The sequence below is a fragment of the Silene latifolia genome, chromosome 1, assembly GCF_048544455.1.
Source record: "Silene latifolia isolate original U9 population chromosome 1, ASM4854445v1, whole genome shotgun sequence".
NCBI classification, from domain to species: Eukaryota; Viridiplantae; Streptophyta; class Magnoliopsida; order Caryophyllales; family Caryophyllaceae; genus Silene; species Silene latifolia.
In genome coordinates, this window is record NC_133526.1 from 98,682,434 (window position 1) to 98,700,151 (window position 17,718).

General features: G+C 41.9%; 1 protein-coding gene across 1 annotated transcript; it reads left to right on the forward strand.

Moving 5' to 3' along the window:
* Positions 1 to 14,882: 14,882 nt before the first annotated feature.
* On the forward strand, positions 14,883 to 15,923 carry LOC141651588 (uncharacterized). The gene is made up of 2 exons (XM_074459293.1): positions 14,883 to 14,998; positions 15,377 to 15,923. Exons 1-2 carry the CDS (start codon positions 14,883 to 14,885, stop codon positions 15,921 to 15,923), a joined length of 663 nt encoding a protein of 220 aa, XP_074315394.1.
* The last annotated feature ends 1,795 nt before the right edge of the window (positions 15,924 to 17,718 follow it).

Here is a 17,718-nt window from a genome sequence, read left to right on the forward strand (position 1 = left end):
GAGTGCATCTAGGGTTGAGATTCCGGGTGACAATGAGGTTGTCGGTGATGAAGATGTTGATGATAATATTGATGAAGAGGCTAGTGAAGAAGAAGAAAGGGATGATGAACAAAGTGAACAAGAAAGTGAAGAGGGAAGTGGTGATGAGTCCACTTCTATTGAGGAAGATGATGATAGTGATGATATGATGGAAGATTAGCAAAGCTTTGGAGGCTCCTACCCTTGAGGTTTGTCTATTTCTCTCTTTGTTTTATTTATTTATCTTGATCATTGTTGGAGTAGTCCTAGCAACATAGAGGACTAACACCTCGGCCCCATTGAGGTGTTCTCATTTTATTGTTCCCACCTTTTGAAAATCCAAAATGACAAATTTAGTTTCATGCATTGCATCGTGTGTGCATGAACTACACCCAACCTTAGGACATTAGCAATAATGTCTAACTCGGTTTGGGGAAGTACATACATACACAACGGGAGGTAATCTAAATTATCCTCTCAGTCATAAACAAAAACTCATGCATCATATAGTATAGACTAATGTAGCTTGCATTTAGTTTAGAATTCATGCATCATGCTTGCATAATTTCCCATCATTTTGGCTATTGAGGACAATGCCCATATTAGTGTGGGGATGGGGAATTCTAACTTAACTTTTATTCAAAAATCCAAATAAAAAAAATCCAAAAAAATTGAAAAATTTCGAAAAAACCATAAAAATTTGAAAAATTGAAAAACCAAAAACATGTTCATTTCCTTTGTAGTGTAGTCATGTATATATTGTATATATTGTGTTTGTTTTATCCTTGTTCACATTGATCGACTACGCCACATCCGAGACATGAGGATCATGAAGACCCCATGGTATGATCTTTCCAATCTCCTTTTTCCTCTTTATGTTAATGACTATGTGGCTTTATTTTAATTGATGCGGTACAACAATGTGAACTTAGGACTTGCATTTGGTTTATATGTCATATTAGTTGGTAGAATCATTTGCATCAGGATGTTTATATGTTAGTTGCATCATGGCATGTAGTTTGCATGTTCGAAAATTTTGTGAAACCGTCTACTTGGGAAGCTTGACAAGTGTATATAGGCCCTAGTAGATGCTTTTTATTCTTAAAACTTTGCTTGTTAGAATATTTGTAAAACACCCTAGGATGTGTCATGCTAGTATCCTTTGACCCATGGATTAAGGCCTAGTCAAGAGTACCTTGTGGTGTGATAACTCCTTGGCTACCGTTTATTCCAAGGTGACCCTTGAAACCATGCATCCATGCATCCATCATCCATGTTCTACCATATTTTTGTCATCAAAGAGAATGGGCACAAAAAGAAATTAATTTGAGTTCAATGAAATGAAAAGTGAAAGAAAGTTTGCAAAAAAATGCATCAAATGAAAAGAGGAGCAAAAATAGAACTCCTAAAGCTTCAAATATAAGCCACCCTCACTACATATGGGGTGACTTTGAAAATGTTCAAAAGAAATGCAAAGAAAAGTTGAAAGTTGTCAAGTGTTGAAATGCCAAACATCAAAAACGAATGGCAAAAGAAAGTGTTCTCAAATGTTATATACCACATGAAATTGGGGGGTAAAACAACAACATAAGCAAACTCCAAAAGTGAAACTCAAATACTATCGATCCCTTTATCCATCATATCCATTTTTGTGCATGGTAGAGAGGGGACGACCCTTCTTCTTGTCTAGGCAAGAGGGGGAATTACGCGATCCTCCAGTGTTTCTAACACCATAGGGAGTCTACTCTTGACAAAAGCATTTAACGATTGAGGACAAAGGTACCCTAGCTTGACACAATTTGGAGGTGATTTATTGGTATCCTTCTAGGCTTAGTAGTTTGAACAAATTGCATCTATGAAGGAGTGTGTACCCTTGAATTGCTTCCCTTGTAGATAATTTCCGCCACTTAGATGAGGAAAGTGGCTTTTCTTTCGTAGATGCATCCATTATTTGAATTTGTGTGCTTAATGTTTGGATGTGTCGCCATTTTGGCAAGACCCACCTTGCCTTACAAGAAGGCATCCTACCTTATGGCAGTCTTGTTGTGAGTTGAAGGGGCGGAGTGAGACCCGCTAATCGTCTCATATCGATTATGTTATTAGGATAGTTTAAATAATGGCCCTAGTCTTTGTCACCTCTTTACTCGGGACGAGCAAAGGTTCGGTTTGGGGATATTTGATGTGACCATAATTAGAGCATATTTAGTCCCCGAATTAGCCTTGTTCCCATGCTTTTTAGTCCATATTTGAGTCATTTATTGTCTTTAGTTCTTTGTTTTGCATATTCTTTGAGGTTTTGTGTCCTTGGTAGGAAAGGAGTGCAAACCTTGCATTTTCATGGCAAAATGAGACTAAATTAATTGAATTCAGTGACCAAGCATCAAGGAGAGACAATATTAGAAGGCCTTTGTACATACTATAGTAGATGGGCAATGATGAGAAAAGATCCTTGCATCCCCGAGGAAATCCCCAAAGATTTTATGAAGAAAAGGGAAGAAAAGAAGAAGAAAGCACGCTGTATGACAATCAGTGCGTCTTCCCAAGAAGACGCCCGTCCTCCACCTTCACAATCCGTGTGTCTTCTACCCAAGACGCCCGGGCAGCAACACCAGAAGACGCCCGTCTTCTCCCAAAGACGCCCGGGCAGAGACAATAGAATCCGGCCGTCCCGAGCCTAAGACGCACGGATTCCAAGACAGCACAACCTCATTTTTCAAGCTTCAAAGAAAGATGCCCATCCTTCTAAAAATACCGGCGTTTCCTTAAGTAGGGACTTAACCGTCATTTAAGCCCTTAGTTAACCATAATTCCTACACCTAATCCCCACTATAAATACCCCATTAGTCTAATTGGAAGAGCATGTTCTTCTTATCAATTCTTAGAGTAGTTAATATCAATCAAATCTCTCTTTAGTTTTGTAATCAACAATTAATCATGTTTTAATACAAGTTTTATTTCCTTAATCTCTCTTTTGTTCATCCTTTATTTTGGGTAATTGAAGATTATTTGGGTTATTATTTGGAGATTGACAACCTCTCAATCAAGCATCAAGTACTTCTTTTATTCTTTGCTTTATTATTGGAATCATTAGTAGGTATAATTCTCTTAATCCCTTTTTAATTATTGTTAACTACTTTCATTTATTCATCATATTTCACTTTGTTGGTATGATTGACAACCTTGCTAGCATGTTCAACATGATAATGAGTGAGTAGTCACCTAGCTAGGGTTAATGGGTAATTAGGGGAAACCAACATGGGAAATGATTCATGCTTAAATTAATATGCTTTCATGATTTATTTGCTTGCTTGTTTTGATCTCAACTCATGCACATGTTATGTTTGATGAAATGCGAGCCTATGAATCCTTGCATTTTTTACCCATCACCTATCTTTTCAATGAGACTTGTAAGACATAAACCAAGTCGAGTCTCATTAGACCATGCATGTTGTTGAGTAGGGAAGACTAAGTCGACTTGTAGGTGTTGTACAATCTAATCGATTCGGCTCCGGGACCCAAACTTTCCTAGGATTGTAAGATATAACCCAACTCAATCCATCACAACAATAATTGCTTGCTTATAATTTGAGAACATGTTTGTATGATCAATTCCCATGAATCCCCTATGACTCCATGACACCCTAGTGCTTTTTATCAATTGTTTACAACCCTTTTCATTCATCTTGCTTGTTTACTTTCATTGCTATTTAGTTTAGTGACCTTCTACATCAACCCAAATTGTGACACCCCTAAGACACCACTAGTTGCAAAAGAAATGTCATCTCAATTCCCGTCCCTTGGGTTCCGAACTTTACTTGCCTCTTTACTAATTATAGAGTTGTTTGTGAAGCTACAAATTGTGTTTTGGTCTAGGTGCTCCTAACGACAAGTTACCGAAAAGATTTAGTGTCCGACCACCACGCTCGGAAGTAATCTATGGTAGATTTTTCCAGTCTTGCAGTCACACTCCCGATCGAGAAAACCACTCACAATATGTTCATGTGCAAGTGCGACCTGAAAGACACCTTCCATTGAGTGGGAGATTGTTGTTAAAACGGACAAGAGAATCCGTAACACACCCTTGTAGAGTACAAGCAGGATAATGTTGGGATAAGGAGTTATCCACAATTGTGTGTTATAATCATCGCACAACTTGTCTCGGACAAGTGGGAGATTGTTGGAGTATTTGTCCTCCAAAATAAAGCATGATAATATTATTAAATCTCATTAAGGAATATGCATGGGATATTTATTGGCAATACTAGTCAGCTAATCAACGTATATCGGTAACGGTTGGCCAACTAGAGTTTGACGTTACTGTCGTGAGACGGCGGTGTTCAGTTGATCCCTTTCAGTCACACCTAAAGAAACGAGCCCCAACACGAAAACTAATTAATTATATGAGATACAGTTTAATGAATCCCTTGATAAATTGACTAAGAATTAGTCGATTAATTAATTTAGAGAGATATCGAGTTGTGAACTCGAGGCGCGGAAATTATTATTTAATTATGCGATAATTAAATAATAAATTATTTGAGACGGGAATTAATGATTAATTAGTTAATTGTTAAATTAGTACTAATTGACTAATGATTAGTATTGGTCTGTAAAATATATGTGTAGCTGTACATGTATATTTACGGAGTGTTTTAGACGATATTAATCGTGAAGCATTTAAACATCAAATGATGTTTAAATAAAATTTACACGTATTTGTGCGACAAATATAAGAACCAAAATGGACCCGTAAATAGGTCATTTTGGACCGTATAAGTGCATGTGGTAGTATGTGTGTGTTGCTTTAAATACCATCATTTCTCTTACACATTTGGCTTCCCCATATTTACTTTTATTCTAACCAATTCACATGAGCATTGGGTGGAATAAAATAAGAAAGAAAAATACTCCACTTTCTCCTCTACCAACCGTCCTCCCTTCTTGATGACAACACTTGTGTTGTTCATTTATACCACACTTGTCTTGCATGTGAAATAATCATCATTGTTCTTCTCTCTAAAAATCAAAAGAAAAATTATTAAGTGTTAATAATTCAATACAAAATTACTAAGAGTGTTAGTAATAGACTTGTACATATTTTCAAGGGTAATCTTACATAATATCTAGTTAATATTAGTAAGATTTTGGGGTTAGTTCTTGGGTGATTAAGAGAGGAGGTGTTCTACCTTGGACACTTGAGGATGCCTACCACCGGTTGATTATCAACCCACCAACACAAACACCATGCCTGAGGGAGGGTTATCCAAACACCCAAAGCTACCCTCACCACAAAGGATTGCTCCCGTGATCATTCTGGCATGCACCCCATAATAATCAACTCCACAAAAATTACCCCCACAAGAACTTCCCCTATAAAAAATATCCACTGAGGAATACCCCTCCAAGGTATCCTCGAGACCCCGAAATTAATGGTATCTGGAGAGACGACACGGAAGATGTCTACATGGTTCCGGGAAAGGGCAAACAAGCAAGAGAGATCGGTCACCTTACCTGGTCCGAACTCCCCTACCAAAACCCGAACAATACAGCAACCATTCCAACGAAGAATGACCAAATTGTCCCGGATGCGGACACTCAGCCCAGGATTCCCGCAAACTCGATCCTTAAATAACTTCAAAAAGCAAAGGCCGAAATTTCAATTTGGCAACAGATTGCTACATCCTTCGAACATCGGCAGACATTTCTACAAGCCTTGGAAAAGTTGACAGTTCCCTCCACCACCTCTCTAGAAGAAGTGGTAGCACACATGACAAGGGATGTCCCCCAACATGAGCAACCCGGTCATCTTCCCTGACGAAGATATCCCTCCATTCGGAGCCAACCATAACCTGGCCCTGTATATCACCGTACAATGCCTCAAGAAGAATATGCCTGTGGTTCTAGTGGATGACGGATCTGCGGTAAATGCCATTCCCCTCAAGACGGCTCACAAACTGGGTATCAAAGAAGCTGATTTAGTGCCAACTAATCAAGGAGTACACGCCTATGACGGCACTCGTCATAAGATCGCGAGGCTTATCACCTTGACCATTGGAAAGACAAGCCAGTTTTCAGGTGGTCAACATCAATGCCTCTTTCAACATGCTTCTGGGACGCCCCTGGATTCACGCCGTCAAGGCCGTCACCTCAACCTTCCATCAGAAAATCAGGGTCCCTTTCAACGGGAAGACAATCACAATTCCCCACTTCCCCGATCAAGGCTATCATGAAGAAGGGAATAGCCTCTTAGGTCATTGAGTAGAACGACAGCGAAATGTGGGGATTCCAAGATGTGAATGCCCTAACCAATGAATCAACACCCTTTGATTGTGACCCGTTCTTCAACCTCATAGTTAACCGCATTCTGATGCGTCAGGGTTATTTCCCGGGCTGACCCCTCAACCTGTTGAACAGCACCTTGCCTCCCATGAAACAGGCCAAGGTCCCCAACATCCCCTTCAGACTAGGCTATGAGCCTACCGATGATGACATCCAGGAGATGAACCTCATAATACAGAAGCGTAAAAAGCAAGGAGTTATCCTCCGTCCCTACCATTAGACTCTCAATGGATACTTCATCCCCGAGGGAGAATCCGAGCTCTACAACGGCTTACCCTAACCAATCTATGACTTCGTAGCTAAGGTCAAACACCCGGGCGTTGAAGTCTTCCAAGACTGCTACTTCATTCCTGACAACACCAAAGCTGCGCCAACCAAATATGAGTCGACCCCATGCCCCGACTGATAAGCCGCCAGTCTCCTCTTCGGAGAAGACAACATCAAGCACCTCGGCTATGAGGACATCATCAAGATTAACCTAAAGGATAACTAGTTCGATCCCACCGCCTTAATCTCTGATACTGACCTAGAGAAAGTTACATAAGGCTGGAGGAAAAGTGTCAAGTGGACCGATCGTCAAGGCCGCATTCTCAAGTTCACAACTGGAGAAGGCCCTATGTTCAAAGATGAAAGTGAAGAAGAGTCTGAGTCAGAGTCAGAGTCAGAGTCTGCCTTAGCTCCTGGTACTCCTGATGTCCTGGTCAAGGTCCCTTTCCACTGTTTTATCACAAGCTTGTGGCTGCTTCAGAGGCCGAGTCAACTAAGGTTATCCCCACTCCCATGGAAGGTAGCAATCTGGAGCTTGTTCCAGGGGCCACCTCCTCTGCTGTATCACCTCTGACTGCCCATGAGATATCTGTCCTATCCGAAATTTTCGCTCAAGTCGACTTAATGAACGCTATGTTTTCTTATGACTCGGCTCATTTTAACTACAATTCAATTCTGAACGAACATGAGGAATTTGACTGGAGTGACTACCCACCTCACCTAGTCAAAGAACTGGACAAACGAGAAGATAGGACCCCCATCGTTGAGGAGGCCGAACCTATTAATGTTGGAACCGATAACACACCTCAAGAACTTAGGATATGAACAACCCTTGACCCCTCGGAAAGACAACAATTCATCGACCTCCTACACGAATACAAGGACGTATTCGCTTGGTCCTACAAAGACATGCCTGGGATCGATAGGGAGATTGCAAAGCACAGGATATCCATTAAACCCGGAGTTAAACCCGTGAAACAAACGTTGCGCCGAATGCGCCCTAAATGGTCCTTGAAAATCAAGGAAGAGGTAGACAAACAATTCAAAGCCGGATTTATCAAAGTGTCCGAATACTCTGACTGGGTGGCTAATATAGTTCCTGTACCCAAGAGAAACGGGAGAATTTAGGTTTGCATCGACTTCAAGGACATGAACAGGGCAAGTCCAAAAGACGACTTCCCTCTGCCACATGTGGACATCCAGGTGGATAACACTGCCAAGCACGCCCTATTATCATTCATGGACGGGTATGCTGGGTACAACCAGATCAAAATGGTGGAGGAAGACATGGACAAAACTGCATTCACTACACAGTGGGGTACATACTACTACACTGTCATGCCCTTCAGTCTAATCAACGCCGGAGCAACCTACCAATGAACCGCCACCACACTCTTACATGACATGATGCACAAGGAGGTGGAAGTATATGTCGATGACATGATCGTCAAATCAAAAGAGCGGGACGGCCATATCAGCTCCCTTCGGAAATTCTTCGCTTGCCTTCGGAAATACAACATGAGACTAAATCCTCAGAAGTGTGCATTCGGGGTCACCTCCGGAAAACTCCTGGGACACGTCGTCAGCAAAAGAGGCATCGAGATTGACCCTACCAAAATCAAGGGTCTTCAAAAAATGCCTCGTCTTAAGAACGAGAAGGAGATTCGAGGATTTCTCAGTCAAGTCCAGTACATCAACCGCTTTATAGCCAAACTCACTATGATTTGCGAACCAATCTTCAAGAAGCTTCGCCCCTCCGATCACACCGATTGGGACGACAATTGTCAAAAGACCTTCGACAGGATAAAGGAAATCCTATCCAAACCTCCTGTCCTAATGCCACCTCAACAAGGAATTCCCTTATCCGTATACCTGACTGTCATCGACACAGCCATAGGAGCCATGCTAGCACAAACAGTCAACGGCGAAGAACGATCCATCTACTACATCAGCAAAAAGTTCATCGAATACGAGACAAGATACATCCAAGTGGAAAAGACATGCCTTGCCCTGGTGTGGTCAACGAAAGAGCTACGACACTACATGCTCAGCTACACGGTTCATATCTACTCCAAGATGGACCCGGTCAAATACATCTTCGAAAAACCCGTACTAAATGAAGACATCTTTTGTGCCGACACCGACGCATGGGACCTGTACTTCTACGGTGCATCAAATCTGAGAGGCTTCGGGGTAGGAATCCTTCTAATATCACTAGAAGGGGAACATGTTCCAATCTCAGTCAAGCTAGACTTCGCCGTCACCAACAATGCCGTCGAATACGAAGCATGCCTCATCGACCTACAAGCAGCCATAACACTGGGCATTAAGAAGTTGAGGGTCCACGGCTATTCCTCACTCATCATCAATCAGGTGTCCGGATCATGGAAAATCCGAAGCGACAGCTTAGCACCCTACCGAGCGAAAATTAATCAAGAGGCCTAATTCTTCGACCAAGTCGACTACTTCCTCTTGCTATAGGAGGAAAATCAATTTGTTGATGCCCTGGCATAACTTTCCGCGCTCGTCAACATACCCGACAACATGACATCGATGCCCCTATGTGTCAAGAGAAGAAGCAAACCAGCTCACATCTGCGCCATCAACAACGACGAGGAAAACCATGTCGAACCTTGGTACCAAGCCATCCTCAACTACAAAACCAAAAACGAATTCCCTCCTAACTCTGACACAAGAGGACAAAGAGCCATCCATTTACTTGCATCACAATTCGTGATAAACCAAGAACAACTATACAAAAGAACACCCCAAGGGATCCTTTGCATCGATCATCACAAAGCCAAAAAGTCATGGAAGAGGCCCACGGCGGAGAATACGGCCCTTACATGAGCGCAATGATGCTAGCCCGAAAAAACATGCGGTTAGGCTACTACTGGACCACCATGGAAGACGATTGCAGAAACTACGTCAGACATTGCCACAATTGCAAAATCTTCGCCCACATACAACACATACCACCATCCCTCTTATACACCATGACATCACCCTTGCCTTTCTTGACCTAGGGCATCGACATCATCGGGAAAGTCAATCCGATAGGCACCAAAGGGCATTGCTTCGTCCTCGTCGCCATTGACTACTTCACCAAATGGGTAGAAGCACAGTCCTATGCAGTCTTGACCGCCAAACAAGTGGCCAAGTTCATTCAGGACAACATCATCTGCAGATATAGGGTGCCCCATAAAATCATTAGCGACCAAGGCTCCCACTTCCGGGCGGAAAGACAAGCATTGCTGGATAAATACAAAATCAAGCGGCATCGTTCATCTGCCTATCGTCCCCAAACCAACGGAGTGGTAGAGGCAACAAACAAAACTCTTGTCACCGTCATCAAGAAAATGCACGATAATTACCGCGATTGGCCGAGCAAACTCCCATTCGTACTCTGGGGATACCAAACCTCCATTTGAACACCAACAGGAGCTACACCCTTCTACCTAGCTTACGGCATGGAGGCGGTTCAACCGGTAGAGCTAGATGTCCCGTCTCTACGCATCCTACTGGAGAGTCAAGTTCTCGAGGCGGAATGGACCCGTCGAAGGTTCGAACAACGCACGCTTCTAGACGAACGGCGACTGAACGCCTTGCACAAAGTCCAACTATACCAATGACGTATACAACGGGCATTCAACAAAAAAGTCAAACCCAGGAACATCAAGGAAGGCGACTTGGTCCTCAAGTCGGTCCGAGCACTACTACCCATCGAGCCGAGGGGGAAATTCAAACCCAATTAGGCCGGGCCATACCTGGTGAGGAAAATACTTTAGGGGGGCGCAGTGAGACTGAGTGAGCTAGACGGGGAGGATTTCACAAACCCGACCAACCTAGACCAACTCAAGAAATACTACCCTTGAACAGTATTAACCAACAAAACCTGCCCTAGTTTTACAACTAGTGACCACAATATCCTTTTCAAGTCAAGTTACCCAACGCGTTCTGATTTGAAATTGCATGTTTTACCGAGTCTAAGTTACGACACCTTGCCACGTTTTAAACGACTTTTGATCTGTCAAAGGCAACATCCATTTGCACGCAAGCCAAACCTGAACTACGAGCATTGTTTGATTTCACCTCTTCAGATGGATACGTAGGTAGACCTTTTCTTATACAAGAAGGATACAACCACAACACCCAAATAAATTTACCACACTTTCGAACTACGGTCATGGTTTGATTTCACCTCTTTAGGTGGATACATAGGCAGTCTTTTCTTACACAAGAAGTGTACAACCATCCACACATACAAAAAACAACACCCATACCAACTTCACAAAAAAGAAAGGAAAAATATTCCCTTTTCCACAAAAAATACAAAAAAGAAGCCTTTCTTTTTTTCCACTAAAATCCCTTCCACAAGTGCAATGTTTAGGATAATTCATACCGGATTACCTCTACAAGATAGATGGAAGAAACAAGCGTTCACAACTCTTTTAACACAAGAAATCCTCTTATTTAATTAATAATGAGAAGGATTACAAATTTCACAGCAAATAAAGCTAAGCAAGTCTACAACTTGTCAAAGCTAGACTGTCGGCTAAGACATCTCACATAGTAAAACTAGCACAAAATACACAATACATAGCTAGTTCAACATAATAAAAACTCACAACACTAATACAACATAATAATAAAATGGGTAATGGAGGTCTTCATTCTTCCATTCTACCCTTGCCTTTTCCCTCGGGTACATCTTCCCCTTGTTCTTCTTGTTAGCCCGCCTAGCATGGACTTCCTCTTCGAAACGGATCCTCAACGGATCTACAATGGCGACGGCCTCCGGTCTCTTGTAAGACCTTATACTCGATCCAAGTCGAGCCCATACATGACCCACTACCTCTTTGGGACCCAAGCTTCACCTCTTTGGTGGCCTCATTACATCCGGGCTAGCTCCATCAATAAAATCATCAAAGAAGGCACGGTTGGCCTTGCCAACCTCCCTACACTTCAAGTCGACGACCTCGTCCTTGCGAGACTTGTACCTTTCTTCCAAGGTTAGAGCTCTTAACCACTTGAGATAAGCGGGAGTCACCCATGTCGTGGCAATGGGGCTTGGTACCTCCCAAATCGGCCAAATAGCGTACCACCTTTCGAAGACCTCAACAAGCTCGGAGTTTCGAAAAACACTCTCCTGGACGAGACTATCTTGAGCGGGCACCTTTTGTTGACGCCCCATTTGCTTCATAAGCCTTTCGGGATAAATAAAGGAAGAAACCTTCAAGCCCACCCCCATCAAAGAACAAGAATTAACAACTGAAGCGGGCAACCCTGTGGAGGACCTCAAGTGCCACCATGGCACCACCCAACGGATATGAGGACCACCCTTCTCCACTAATATAGAGGTCCAATGGGCCTCGGTGGATGCAAAACTATCCGAGTACAATTTCTTCCTCATAGTAAGGTGACGGAAGGAGTAAAAAGAAGAATCGTCCGGAGGCTCTACATACGTTAGCCTCTCCAATAGCCACACTTGGAGGATCCTTGGAGATCTGAACGAAGGAGCTTCTCAACAAGAGCCCTTCTTATCCAATGCTTTGATGATCTCGCCAAGCACCAACCACGATGGATTCCAACCGTGCTCCATTTTCTCAACTATGTACACAAGGGTCATACTACCATAACACTTTGATCCCTCCTTCTTCAAGGCATCGACAAGGAGGTATGCATGCACTAGGTAAAAGGCAAGAGCCCTTCTTCAAGCCACCTCCGAGATATAAACATCCAACCGGATTGAGAAGATGTTGACAAGAGCCAACATATCCACACCATGGGGAGTAAGGAGAGAGTTCACTTGGCTCGTTGACAAGCCCAACATTGAACGAACCTTCTCTTTGTAACACAACCGAGTTGGGGGAAGCACCGGAGTACAACCCGGCCATCCACCAATGGCGCCCACTTCTTCGGCAAGAGGGCAAATTTCACCTTTCGGGAAAACGAAAACATGATGTTCCGAATCCCAAAACCGAGAGCATGCTTCAAGGAACGAGGATTGCACCTTGACTTGACGAACACCAACATTTTACCAACTCCCATTACAAGGAGTTGATACTTCTCGGGAGACGACAAATCCCGACACCAATGCCGCAACCTATTTTCGAAAGCATCCATGATTTATTTTGTAGAAGAAGAAGAAAGGTTTTTGTAGAGATGTTTTCGTGTTTCGGATGATGAAACAATGAAGCACAAACGTTCCTATTTATACAAAACAATCAGCGCCTTTTTTTCAAAAAAAGGGGAAGCTCACTTCCATCGCCTATGGCCTCGCGCCTCTTTGGGCTGGTCCTCAGGATCCGCACCTTGATTTGTCCTTATCAAGTTGTGTTTTTTCCTGGCATCTAGATTCTGTCGCCTCAAGGCTCGCGCCTCTTCGGGCTTATCCGAGAATTTTTGTCTTTACTCACACTCACATTTCGTTGTTTTCGCATTTTCGAAATCCGGCACGGTTTCCATGATGAAGCTTTAAACATACGGGGTTTTCTCTCTTTTTTTTGGGGGGGGGGGAGGGGAAGGGCTAGTCGCCCCGATCCGCGACAGATCGTTTCCATGTCAGTCGAAAATTCTGAAAATTTTTCGCTTCTTCGCATTTTTCCACAAATATCGAGAATTGATAACACGGCGTCAATTTTCTTCAAAAAAATTCAAGCTCTTGCAAATCCAAGTCTTGATCTCACAAAAACCAAATCCAATACCCTTGCAAAATCTCTTTTAAAATTCATCTGTGACGGTTTGAGTTTTAGTTTTTCGAGTTACAAATCAATTTTCGGCAAAATTCGATGCAATTTAATTCAAACAGGAGTTAATTGCTCAAAATTTCAAATCAATTTCATTTGGAAAATCCAAACGTGACGACCTGTCTCGAAATTTTCAAAATTTCTTTTCAAATTTCAAATTTTAACTTCGAGTTATCGTGGTTGTTTTTGTCAAACGCTTTTGCGTGTCTACGTGTATGCATACGTGCTACCCATTGCCTGTTTTCTACACTAACAATGCAGGAACAAATGCAAAGCAAAAGGGAATCAGCCGATGATCGTGCTTCTCCGAAGCACAACACAAAAAGCCAAACAAAATAAACAACAATCCAAAAACACATAAAAAAATGTTTAGAGATAGAGAAAGAAGTGTGAAAAAGAGCGATAAACCCTAAACCCTAAAATTTTAAAAAAAAAAAATCAACCAAAAATCCCTATTTTTTAAAATCAAAAATATGTCTATCAATTGTTCAGATGTTGAACAATTTCCTCCTCTAGTCTCCTCTGTATCTTAACAAATTATTAATAATGCAAAAAATTATGTATCTGATTTTCCAGTGGGTACTGCTGTTATCGGAGGACCTAGTGTGGACGATGTGCAGAAAACTAAGAATGTTAATGAAATGGTTGGGGTCCAGCCTTATGATCTGGATTCACTTCAAACAGAGGATCAGGAGTGGCTTGTCCAGAAGAGGCGTAAGGGCAATTCGCTATTAACCGTGATTGAAGAGGAGCCTTCGGATTTGCTGCGTTTCACTGCTGAGGATGTTAAGGATGAGCTTGAGTATTGACAAAATTCGGTGTTTTGCTTTATTCTAGGGGCCAATCCTCCAGTGGAGGTGGTGGATGGCTTCATCAAGAAAAACTGGGGGAATCTTCCTATTGACAAGGTAACCTTCCTCCCTAATGGGGTTTTTCTTGTTATATTTTCCACGAAAGCTGCGAAAGATCGTGTCTTGTAGGAAGGACATTACTTATTTGACAATAAACCTTTAATTGTGCCCATGGAGCCCGGATGTTGAGTTAACCAAAGATGATGTTAAGGAGGTTCCTGTTTAGGTTAGGCTTGAGCATTTACCTCTGAAATTCTGGGGGAAGTGTTTACCTAGGATAGCTTGTTTGTTGGGTAAGTATGTCCAGATGGATGTGGCTACTAAGAACAAGACTCGCTCATGGTTTTATAGGGTTATGTTGGAAGTCCCATTTGGTAAACCTATCCCTGAGCATGTCAAATTTATGGATTAAGATGGGTTGGTGGTCACTGTAAAGATGGTCTTTGAATAGAAGCCCCTTCTTTGCAAACATTGTAAGGGAGTGGGTCATGAGACTTGCAAATGTAGGAAACCCAAGCCAAACCAGCCTCAGAAGAGTAAGAACATCAAGGAGGTTAAGAAGCAATAGAGACCAAAGGTTCAACAGGGACGTCTAGCTGCTCCTGTGGTGGTGCCTGTATCTGCAATCTCTCCAACTGAGACTGGTCTGGTTACAACCATGGAAAAGCCAAATCAATTCCAGGTATCTTGGGAATGGAATGGGAAATATCATGTTGCACAGACCCCTGCCAAGAAGATTATCAAGTTTAGTAGGCAGGAGCTGATTAACAAAGGGTAAAGTCCAGGAATGTTTGGTAAGGATACCTTCCTTAACTCCCTGAATACTGCTACTCCTGTCACTGGGATTGGTGTGGTGTGTGTTAATGGTAGTATATTACCTCCTTCTGGGGGTAATGTATAACTTCGGTTTTTGGAATATTAGGGGACTGAATAGCCCATCTAAACAAAGTACTATAAAGTGGTTTTACATCACCATCAGATTGGGCTTTTTGGTCTCCTTGAGACAAAGTTTAAACCTTTGTCTCTAAATAATGTGAGGAATAATTTGTGTGCTACTTGGAGTTTATCTACTAATACTTCTTATCATAAAGATGGACGTATTTGGGTGCTGTGAAATCCTTCTATGTTTAGTGTCAATTTTCTTGCTTACAGTGCTCAGGCTATCCATATGAAGGTTAAAGATTTAGGCACTGGGTATTCTTTCTTTTGCACCATGGTGTATGCTTTCAATGATTGGAATGAGAGGAAAGCACTATGGAGTGATTTAGGTGCTTATAGTAGAAGTCTTAAGGGTCCTTGGGTCATCTGTGGTGATTTTAATACTGTCTTGGTCCCTTTTGAGAGATTAGGTGGAAATTCTACTTTTGAAGAGATGGATGATTTTCAGAGGTGTGTGGCTTTTTGTGGTGTCACTGACTGCTCTGCTATTGGATCTTATTACACTTGGACCAATAAGCAGGACTCCTATTCAAGAGTATTTAGTAGATTAGATAGGATGTTGGTGAATTCTTCTTGGTTACAGGATAATGGGTCTGTCTATGCTCATTTTTATACAGAGGGTACTTTTGATTATTCTCCCTGTGTGGTTCAAACACATGGGGATATAGAGAAGCTAAGGAGAAGCTTCAAATATCATAATATATGGAGTAAGGCTGCATATTTTAAGGCTTGTGTGGTTCAGGCTTGGTCTAAGGATTAGGATGGCTCTGAGATGTTCAACCTGGTAAAGAAGCTGAAATGTCTTAAGTGGCTTTTGAAGCAGCTAAATAAGGAAAATTTTGATGACATAGTTAATAACACTGCTAGGGCTAGGATGAATCTTGAATTCTTACAGATGAAGCTAAGGGATGATCCTGTGAATGTATAGTTGCTTGAACAAGAAGGGGAAGCTTGTAGCAGTGTCAGGTTTCTGGAACAAGCTTGTCATGATTTTTTATTACAAAAATTAAAAGCAACCTGGGTGGACAAGGGTGATGATAATGCTAGATATTTTCACAACATTATTAAGGGCAGGCAAGTTAGAAATAAAATTATCAAGGTAGAGGATTCTTATGGGCAATTGTGTGAGGAGCCTCATTAGATTCAGGAAGCTTTCTTGGATTTGTATACTAAGCTTTTAGGGACCTCTGATGATGTGCTGAAGTTAAGTTCTCATGTTATTAAAATGGGGAAGGTGTGTACCAATGCTCATAGAGCTTTACTTATTTCTCCTGTCTCTGATGATGAAATTACGAAGGTTATGTTCTCAATTCCTAACCATAAGGCAACTGGGCCTAATGTTTATTCAAGTGCCTTTTTTAAGGATGCGTGGGATGGTGTGTGTGTGGGGGGGGGGGGGGGGTCTGTGTGTCATGCCATCAAATATTTCTTCCAGTCAGGTAAGCTTCTTAAGCAGCTGAACCATACTCTCATTACACTCCTTCCAAAATGTGCAATGCCTCAAAATGACCCAATTTCGACCTATTTCTTGCTGCAATGTTGTCTACAAGTGCATCTCAAAACTCATTTGCAATAGACTTGCTGAGGTGTTGCCTGAGGTGATTAGTGATAATCAAGGGGGATTCATCAAAGGTAGGAGTATTGTTGAAAATATACTCATTTGCCAGGACATTATGAGATTGTATAATAGAAAATCAGTCTCTCCTAGGTTTCTCATGAAGGTTGATCTGAAGAAAGCCTATGACTCAGTCAACTGGGATTTCCTTAAACGGATGATGATTGCCTTGGATTTTCCCGAGCCTTTTGTTGCCTTGATTATGGAGTGTGTTAGGACTGCGAGTTACTCTTTGGTTCTTAATGGTATTATTTTTGGGGTTTTCAAGGGTAAGAAGGGGTTAAGACAAGGAGATCCCCTATCTCCTCTTCTTTTTACTATTTCTATGGAGTATCTGAGTAGAGTTTTGGCCTATGGCACTGAAAACATGGACTTCAGGTATCATCCTATGTGCATTAAGATCAAGCTTTCACATTTAATGTTTGCTGATGATTTACTTTTGTTTAGTAAGGGTGATACTAGGTCTATTATGGTTCTGTTGAGAGCATTTACCACCTTCTCTAGGGCTTCTGGGGGAGTTAAATCAGATATTCTGCAGATAGCAGGGTTCCAGGAAGGGAAGCTCCCATTCAAATATTTGGGCATCCCTATTACTGCTGGCAGAATGACAAGAGCTCAATGTTAGGTGCTGATTGAGAAACTTTCTGATAGAATTACTAGTTTTGGTACGAGGCATCTTTCTTATTCTGGAAGATTGGTACTTGTTAATTTAGTCCTCACTTCTTTATACTCTTACTAGATGAATATCTTTATTGTTCCTAAAGGAGTCTTGAGTAGGCTGAACTTCATTTGCAGAAACTTTTTATGGGATGGGACTGTTGATCATATCAGAGTTCCCCCAATCAGTTGGGAGAAAATCTGCTCACCAAAGAATGAAGGTGGGCTTGGAATTAGGGATAGCTGTGTTTGGAATACTGCTGCTATTGGTAAACTTGTATGG

What these genes read in the sequence shown, in the direction of transcription:
- LOC141651588 (XM_074459293.1), top strand. Translation starts at nt 14,883, where the DNA reads ATGGAAAAGCCAAATCAATTCCAGGTATCTTGGGAATGGAATGGGAAA. An exon ending in CAGGAGCTGATTAACAAAGG is followed by an intron (nt 14,999 to 15,376) that starts GTAAAGTCCAGG and finishes TCTTGCTTACAG; the next exon opens with TGCTCAGGCTATCCATATGA.